The sequence below is a fragment of the Salvelinus sp. IW2-2015 genome, linkage group LG6.2, assembly GCF_002910315.2.
Source record: "Salvelinus sp. IW2-2015 linkage group LG6.2, ASM291031v2, whole genome shotgun sequence".
NCBI lineage: Eukaryota > Metazoa > Chordata > Actinopteri > Salmoniformes > Salmonidae > Salvelinus > Salvelinus sp. IW2-2015.
This window is the reverse complement of record NC_036846.1, coordinates 25,994,561-26,004,622: the sequence shown is the minus strand read 5'-3', so window position 1 is coordinate 26,004,622 and position 10,062 is coordinate 25,994,561. Positions and strand designations below refer to the sequence as shown.

The 10,062-nt window shown below is 43.1% G+C and overlaps 1 protein-coding gene across 1 annotated transcript in view; it reads right to left on the bottom strand.

Annotated features, from left to right (window-relative positions):
• Positions 1–223: 223 nt before the first annotated feature.
• Positions 224–10,062, bottom strand: part of LOC111966043 (dynactin 4) — a 23,091-nt gene continuing 13,252 nt past the window's right edge. The window contains exons 7-12 of the mRNA XM_070444175.1: positions 7,568–7,677; positions 7,363–7,436; positions 7,192–7,246; positions 6,477–6,584; positions 5,289–5,386; positions 224–1,787 (exon numbers count right to left, since the gene is read on the bottom strand). Of these exons, the coding sequence (XP_070300276.1) occupies positions 1,571–1,787; positions 5,289–5,386; positions 6,477–6,584; positions 7,192–7,246; positions 7,363–7,436; positions 7,568–7,677 (662 nt within the window). The 3' untranslated portion in view covers positions 224–1,570. The remainder of the gene's footprint in view (positions 1,788–5,288; positions 5,387–6,476; positions 6,585–7,191; positions 7,247–7,362; positions 7,437–7,567; positions 7,678–10,062) is intronic.

Sequence of the window (10,062 nt, the reverse complement as noted above, 5' to 3'; positions counted from 1 at the left end):
ATTGATTAGACTACAGTTTAAAGACAACCAATAAACAACACATGAATCCAAAAAGGTAAAAACACAATAAAATTATTATAATAAAGTCCTGATTTTAACTATAATTAAAGAAACTGTCAGTGAGTTAGGCTCGTGATCTTTGGTTGGTTGGTCCTCGTCTCGTTTTTTTAAGGGTTGAGTCCATTGCCTTMGACTCCTCTCCAATAACACAATAAACAAAAGGTGTTTTTAAAACATTAATTTTATTAGCCAGTACAGGTTAACCTTGTTGTAAGGGTCTGTCTAACAAACCAAGGGGGAAATTCCTTCCAGACAAATCAGAATGGTACCAGTGAAAGGTAATACATTGCTACCAGCCCCTCCCTGTTGGTCACATCTTCAGTAGAAACCCTCCAATCAATATAAACTTYACATTTAATTMAAATGTATAATTGACCGATAGTGTTAAAGTAATATAATCTTACCGCTGCAGAGTACCTCAGACAAACTGACACGTTTACAGGTCTCACTACTTCAATACTGCTAATAGAACTGACTGGACTTTAGTACTGAAGACAACAGCAAAAATAACTCCCAAATCCTTAGTCTGACCCTACCTTCAACCCAGCGAGGAGGTACAGTAATGACAGTCTCACCCTATCTTCAACCCAGAGGAGTACAGTAATGACAGTCTCACCCTATCTTCAACCCAGAGGAGTACAGTAATGACATCATCTAAGATACATTTATTAGTAGGTAGATGTAGCCTGGCATAGCATGCAGGTAAATAATCTTCATCCTTAGAGGAGGATGATGAAGATAATGCCTAAATTGAAGCGTGAAGCAGGTAAGGGTCTCTGGAACTGCTTGAGGGTACAGAAAAGTGTGTGTGTGTGAGATATGTGATCCAATGCATGTACAATGTGTGTGTGTGTGTGTGTGTCTGTTGTATATCTGTTAGTGTGTCCTCTCTCTCTTGTTCTACTATATATACTGATTATACGAAACATTAGGAACCTGAGGTGGAACCTGAGGTGCACCCCCCCCCCCCCCCTTGGCCCTCAGAACAGCCTCAATTCATCGGGACATGGATTCTACAAGGTGTAGCAAGGTGTACCACAGGGATGTTGGCCCATGTTGCCTCCAATGCTTCCCACAGTTGTGTCCAGTTGGCTGGATGTCCTTTGAGTGGTGGACCATTCTTGATACACACACACGGGAAACTGTTGAGTGTGAAAAGAGTTGAGTTGCATTTGATGACACAGTCAAACCGGTGCGCTTGGCACCTACTACCATTCCCCGTTCAAAAGGCACTTCAAATCTTTTGTCTTGCCCATTCCCCCTCTGAATGGCACATATACACAACCCATGTCTCAAGGCTTGAAAATCCTTCTTTAAACCTATTTCCTCCCCTAGATCTACACTGATTGAAGTCAATAAGGGATCATAGCTTTCACATGGAGTCACCTGGTCAGTCTGTCATGGAAAGAGCTTAATGTTTTGTATACTTAGTATATGTGTATTTTGAGTTTCTGCTTATGTGTGTGTGTGTGTGTAAAATATATTTATTCGGTGTGTGTGTGTAAGCTCTTCACGCTATGATCGGCCCCAGGCTGAGCTCTACGTGGTGTGTGAGCCAGATGGCCTCGGTGGGGGCATCGCCCTCCTCGCTCGGCCTTATGGGAGCCGCCAAGTTGCGGAAGTCGTGGCGGATCTTAAAGGACACCGTGACATCCCCGTCCTCCTCGCGCTGAGGGACCACCTTGATGAAGAAACCAATCTTATTGGACTTCCTGAAGGCCACCACGCTGGAGGAGAGACAGGAGCAGAGAGGGAAGGTTAGGAGACCAGGGGCAGARGTAAAATGTCACCCTATTCCCTATAAAGTACACTTGTTTTAAACTAATGTCCTTGCTCCTCAGTTCATACAGCACGAAGATCTCCTTCCAGAGAGACATCGGGGACTGTAACATACTCTGTTTCACGGAATCATGGCTCTCTCTGGATATACTGTCCTTGTCCATACAGCCAGCTGGGTTCTCAGTTCATTGTGCATACAGGAATAAAGAACTCTCCGTGAAGAAGAAAGGTGGGGGTGTATGTTTCATGATTAACTACTCATGGTGTGATTGTGATAACATACAGAAAGTCAAGTCCTTTTGTTCACCTGACCTAGAATACATCACAATCAAATGCAGACCATATTACCTCCCGAGAGAATTCTCTTCTGTTATAGTCACAGCCGTGTATATTCCCCCTTAAGCTGATACCGCGACGGCCCTCAAAGAACTACACTAGACTTTATGCAAACTGGAAACCACATATCCTGAGGCTGCATTTATTGTAGTTGGGGATTTTAACAAAGCAAATTTGAGAAATGCTACCGAAGTTCTATCAATACATTGACTGTAGTACTCGCTTATGAAAAACACTAGATCACTGCTACTCGCCTTTTGAAGATGCCTGCAAGGCCCTCCCCCGCCCTCCCTTTGGCAAATCAGATAACGACTCCATTTTGCTCCTCCCTTCCTATAGGCAGAAACTCAACAAGGAAGTACCCGTGCTAAGGACTATTCAACACTGGTCTGACCAATCTGAATCCATGCTTCAAGATTGTTTTGATCACGCGGACTGGGATATGTTCCGGGTTGCCTCTGGGAATAACATTGACGTTTACACGGACAAAGTTCACCAGGAAGTGTATAGAGGATGTTGTTCCCACTGTGACTATTAGAACCGACCCTAACCAGAAACCGTGGAGAGATGGCAGCATTTGCGCAAAACTGAAAGCGAGAACTACCGCATTAAACCATGGCAAGGTGACGTGGAATATGGTTGAATACAAACAGTGTAGTTATTCCCTCCGTAAACAGGCAAAACGTCAGTATAGAGACAAAGTGGAGTCGCAATTCAACGGCTCAGACGAGACATATGTGGCAGGGTCTACAGACAACCACAGACTACAAAAGGGAAAACCAGCCATGTTGCGGACACCGACGTATTCGTATTTATTATGGATCCCCAATAGCTGCTGCTAAGGCAGTAGCTACTCTACCTGGGGTCCAGCAAAATGAAGGCARTTTGTGGAATAGAGTTTCATGTAGTCATGGCTCTATGTAGTACTGTGCGCCTCTCATAGTCTGTTCTGGACTTGGGGACTGTGAAGAGACCTCTGGTGGCATGTCTATTTGAGCCAGTAAAGGGGACTTTACTAATTTTAGGTAGCGGAAAGACTTTAGCTTCCCTCCAAACCTGGGGGCACACACACTTTCTAGTAGGCTTAAATTTAAAATATGGCAAATAGGAGTGGCAATATCGTCCGCTATTTTCCTCAGTAATTTTCCATCCAAGTTGTCAGACCCTGATGACAACAATTCTTCCACACTCACTTTACAGAATTCAAAATTAGAATGCTTGTCTTTTATAATTTGGTCAGATATACTTGGATGTGTAGTATCAGAGTGTTGCTGGCATGTCATGCCTAAATTTGCTAATCTTGCCAATGAAAAAATCCTTGAAGTAGTTGGCAATATCAGTTGGTTGTGATGAATGAGCCTTCAGATTCAATGAATGATGGAGCTGAGTTTGCCTTTTTTCCCCAAAACGTCATTTAAGGTGCCTCAAAGCTTTTTACTATCATTCATCTTTGTTTATTTAGTCACATGATTTCTCAATTTGCAGGACGTTTGTCAATCGGTTGTACAGCCAGACTTATTTGCCATTCCTTTTGCCTCATCCCTCTCAACCATACAATTTTTTAATTCCTCATTGATCCACAGCATTTAATCGTTTTTAGTAATTTTCTTAAATGGGTCCATGCTTATTAGTAACTGAAATAAGCAATTTCATAAATGTGTCAAGTGCAACGTCTGATTTCTCCTCATTACACACCACGGACCAACAAATATTATTTACGTCAACAACATAGGAACGACTACAAAACTTCTTGTATGACCTCTTATACACTATATTAGGCCCAGCCTTTGCAACTTTGGTTTTCCTAGATGTGGCTACTATATTGTGATCACTACATCCTATGGATCTGGATACTGCATTCAAGCTAATTGCTGCAGCATTAGTAAAGATGTGATCAATACATGCCATTGAAAAGCCAGACTACGGTTTGCAAATGCACATGGGGACAAAGATTGTACTTTTTGGAGAAATGTCCTCTGGGCTGATGAAACAAAAATAGAACTGTTTGGCCATAATGACCATTGTTATGTTTGGAGGAAAAAGGGGGAGGCTTGCAAGCCGAAGAACACTATCCCAACCGTGAAGCACGGGGATGGCAGCATCATGTTGTGGGGGTGCTTTGCTGCTGGAGGGACTGGTGCACTTCACACAATAGATGGCATCATGAGGCAGGAAAATTATGTGGATATATTGAAGCAACATCTCAAGACATCAGTCAGGAAGTTAAAGCTTGGTCGCAAATGGGTCTTCCAAATGGACAATGGCCCCAAGCATACTTCCAAAGTTGTGGCAAAATGGCTTAAGGACAACAAAGTCAAGGTATTGGAGTGGCCATCACAAAGCCCTGACCTCAATTCCATAGAAAATTTGTGGGCAGAACTGAAAAAGCGTGTGCGAGCAAGGAGGCCTACAAACCTGACAGTTACACCAGGTCTGTCAGGAGGAATGGGCCAAAATTCACCCAACATATTGTAGGAAGCCTGTGGATGGCTACCCGAAACGCTTGACCCAAGTTAAACAATTTAAAGGCAATGCTACCAAATACTAATTGAGTGTATGTAAACTTCTGACCCACTGGGAATGTGATGAACGAAATAAAAGCTGAAATAAATAATTCTCTACTATTATTCTGACATTTCACATTCTTAAAATAAAGCGGTGATCCTAACTGATCTAAGACAGCGAATTTTTACTAGGATTAAATGTCAGGAATTGTGAAAAACTGAGTTTAAATGTATTTGGCTAAGGTGTATGTAAACTTCCGACTTCAACTGTATATACTACATTATAAACTGGGTGGTTCGAGCACTGAATGCTGATTGGCTGACAGCCGTGGTATATCAGACTGTATACCACGGGTACGACAAAAGTTATTTATACTGCTTTAATTACGTTGGTAACCAGTTTATACTAGCAATAAGGCACCTCTAGGATTTATGGTATATTGCCAATWTAACACGGCTAAGGGCTGTGTCCAGGCACTCTGCATTGCGTCGTGCATAAGAACAGCCCTTAGCTGTGGTATATTGGCCATATACCACACCTCCTCGGGCCTTATTGCTTAATTCTACTGTATAAAATATGATATGACCATAATTCACTTAAGGACTTACTCTGGGTCGTCCTGGAAGTCCTGAGGCTCAGCCAACTCGTCGTATTCTGCTGCAGCATCCTTCCCTGCCAGGACCAACTCCTTGGTAGGAACCATCACCTATAAACAACAATATTAACATCAACAACAGAGGTAAGGGGTGAGAGGTCAGCAGTAGGTTTGTAAAGGGWGGGTATTTTACTGGAAACGGTCTAAATTTACCAGTAAACTACCAGAATTGTGGTATCGTTCAAGGCTTTTTGGGGCGGCAGGTAGCCTAGTGGTTAGAGCGTTGGGCCAGTAACTGAAAGGTTGCAAGATCGAGTCCCCGAGGTGACAAGGTAAACAATCTGTCGTTCTGCCCCCTGAACAAGGCAGTTAACCCACTGTTCCTAGGCCGTCATTGTAAATAAGAATTTGTTCATAACTGGCTTGCCTAGTTAAATAAAGGTTAAATTTGATTAAATAAAAATGATGTAAATCTATCACAAGACATCTAGTGGCCCTTTTGGGTACTTTAGCTTATCATAGGAGTCTAATAATTGCTGGCCCTCTATATGTATGGCCTTTTCACAAAATAATTACATTATTTWTTTTTTTWAATATATAATTAAGAATGAGAAAGCTGTAAAAAAATAAATAAAGATCCTAAATGTAAACCATCAACTTAGTGATTACCATTGGTGTTTACTATGAGGGTTTCAGCCATTTCTACTTGAGATTCTTCAAAGTAGCCACCCTTTGCCTTGATGACAGCTTTGCACACTCTTGGTATTGAATTAGTAGTTTGTGTCCAAGCTTTTGACTGGGACTGCATGCATGCATATTTTTTWWWTTTTTWWATATAAATAAATATATATTTTTGATTATTATTTTACTGTGACTATGTATTTGCTGTCAATGTTTTGGGGCCAAACTAGTAAATAGATAGAAGTAAATAGATAGAAGTAAATAGAAGAGTTACCGAGTGAAAATACAGCCATTGTTGATTAGATTATTTTTTCAATTCATTCGTCTATTTTCTCTTGAACCACATGGTCCATCTATTAGAAACTCATGGATACAGAGATAAAAAAAATACATGTTTTGAAGTATAAATTACCAAAGTTGCGATAGAAAATCTATGGCAATCTGTTACTTACCAAACTTACTAAAGATCCCGGTAACTTTGGTAAATTACCGGTAGCTTTGCAACCCGAGTCAGCAGTACCTTAGCAGTGGTGTTGATGTCCTCTGGGTCTCCCTCCTCACAGCCCACCAGGGTGACGTGGGTAATATTCTCCACTGGGTTGGTCAGGGTGAGCAGCACCTGACACTCCTACAGACATGATACCACTCATACTGTAAGTCTCTCCTACAGACATGATACCACTCATACTGTAAGTCATTCTGCTCCCCTACAGACATGATACCACTCATACTGTAAGTCATTCTGCTCTCCTACAGACATGATACCACTCATACTGTAAGTCATTCTGCTCCCCTACAGACAACATGATACCACTCATACTGTAAGTCATTCTGCTCCCCTACAGACAACATGATACCACTCATACTGTAAATCATTCTGCTCCTCTACAGACAACATGATACCACTCATACTGTAAATCATTCTGCTCCCTACAGACAACATGATACCACTCATACTGTAAGTCATTTGCTCCCCTACAGACAACATGATACCACTCATACTGTAAGTCATTCTGCTCCTCTACAGACAACATGATACCACTCATACTGTAAATCATTCTGCTTCCCTACAGACAACATGATACCACTCATACTGTAAGTCATCTGCTTCCTACAGACACATGATACCACTCATACTGTAAGATATTCTGCTTCTCTACAGACAACGATGTGGACACAGAATGTCTTCGAACATGTTTTGGGACGTGATTCCGATAATTGAATAATTGACTTGCCTTCTGGAAGCGCAGGTTTGGAATGGACATTATTCTGACTTCAGGGATGTAACTCCTTTAGGAGTGAAAATAACATCACTTTACTGAGAAATAATACAACAAAACCACCATTCAAGAGTAGAATACAAGGTGAATATGTTCGGTACAGAGGAGATGCTAAGCAATACTTACACAGCCACCAGCTGGATTTTGAACTTTATTGAAGTTGGGTTGAATTCTGGCTTGCTCAGATTGTGCTCACATTTCTAGGAAGAAAAGCAACAATTCTACCATGACTAATCAAGATAAAATGACAGAAAAACAACTGTAAAATAGTAGAAAAATGCCCTTTCTTGAGAAGGTTAGTGTGGTGTAAAGTACTGTGTCATGTACYGACCCTGCATCGCAGAGAGCGCTTGATGAGCAGGTGTTTGTGTTTGGGGTGGAGCTGAGAGGCTCCGGCAGGCTGGAAGTCAGGCTGGAGCAGCCGCTGACGCAAGGTGGTCACTGTAATACATAACACACACCAGGGAGTTAACACAACGCGGTCTAACTAGACAACCAAACGGTTAACTAGAACCAAACGCGGTCTAACTAGACAACAAAACGCGGTCTAACTAGACAACAAAAACGCGGTCCAAACTAGACAACAAAACACGGTCCAACTAGACAACAAACGCGGTCACCTAGACAACAAAACGCGGTCCAACTAGACAACAAAACGCGGGTCCAACTAGACAACAAAACACGGTCACCTAGACAACAAAACGCGGTCCAACTAGACAACAAACGCGGTCCAACAGACAACAAAACACGGTCCAACTAGACAACAAAACGCGGTCCAACTAGACAACAAAACACGGTCACCTAGACAACAAACCGCGGTCCAACTAGACACAAAAGCGGTCCAACTAGACAACAAAACGCGGTCCAACTAACAACAAAACGCGGTCCAACTAGACAACCAAAACACGGTCCACTAGACAACAAAGACGCGGTCCAACTAGACAACCAAACCGGTCCAACTAGACAACAAAACACGGGTCCACTAGACAACAAAACGCGGTCCAACTAGACAACCAAAACCGGTCCCTAGACAACAAAACGCGGTCCACTAGACAACAAAACACGGTCAACTAGACAACAAACACGGTCCACTAGAACAAAACGCGGTCCAACTAGACAACAAAACACGGTCCACTAGACAACAAAACGCGGTCCAACTAGACAACAAAACGCGGTCCACTAGAACAACCAAACAAGGTCCACTAGACACAAAACACGGTCCACTAGACAACAAAACGCGGTCCAACTAGACAACCAAAACACGGTCCAACTAACGACAACAAACGCGGTCCACTAGACAACAAAACGCGGTCCAACTAGACAACAAAACACGGTCCACTAGACAACAAAACGCGGTCCACTAGACAACAAAACGCGGTCCAACTAGACACCAAACACGGTCCACTAGACAACAAAACACGTCCACTAGACAACCAAACACGGTCACTAGACAACAAAACGCGGTCCAACTAGACAACCAAACACGGTCCAACTAGACAACCAAAACACGGTCCACTAGACAACAAAACGCGGTCCAACTAGACAACCAAACACGGTCCACTAGACACCAAACACGGTCCAACTAGACAACAAACACGGTCCAACTAGACAACAAAACACGGTCCACTAGACAACAAAACACGGTCTAACTAGACAACAAAACGCGGTCCAACTAGACAACAAAAACGGTCAACTAGACAACAACACGGTCACTAGACAACCAACCACGGTCCACTAGACAACCCAAACACGGTCACCTAGACAACCAAACACGGTCACCTAGACAACCAAAACGGCTACTAGACAACCAAACACGGTCCACTAGACAACCAAACACGGTCCACTAGACAACCAAACACGGTCACCTAAGAACACCAAACACGGTCACCAGAGAAACCAAACACGGTCACCTAGACAACCAAACGCGGTCTAACTAGACAACCAAACACGGTCCACTAGACAACCAAACACGGTCCACTAGACAACCAAACACGGTCACCTAGACAAACCAAACACGGTCACCTAGACGTCAACCAGACAACCAAACACGGTCACCTAGACAACCAAACACGGTCACCTAGACAACCAAACACGGTCACCTAGACACCAAACACGGTCACCTAGACAACCAAACACCGGTCACACTAGACAACCAAACACGGTCCACAGACAACCAAACGGTCTACTAGACAACAAAACACGGTCTAACTAGACAACCAAACACGGTCTAACTAGACAACCAAACACGGTCTAACTAGACAACCCAAACACGGTCTATCCTAGACAGACCAAAACACGGTCCACTAGACAACAAACACGGTCTAACTAGACACAACAAACACGGTCCACTAAGAACAACCAAACACGGTCTAACTAGACAACAAAACACGGTCCCACTAGACAACCAAACACGGTCCACTAGACAACCAAAACCAACAGGTCCACTAGACAACCAAACACGTCAACTAGACAACCAAACACGGTCCACTAGACAACCAAACACGGTCCTAACTAGACAAACCAAACACGTCCACTAGACAACCAAACACGGTCACATAACACGTAAAGACAACCAAACACGGTCCACTAGAACAGACGCAACACGGTCCACTAGACAACCAAAACACGGTCCACTAGACAACCAACACGGTCCCAACTAGACACAGAACACAGGTCCACTAGACAACCAAACACGGTCCAACTAGACAACAAAACACGGTCACCTAGACAACCAAAACACACAGTCCACTAGACAACCAAACACGGTCCACTAGGACAACCAAAAACACGGTCGCACTAGACAACAAGCACCGGTCCACTAGACAA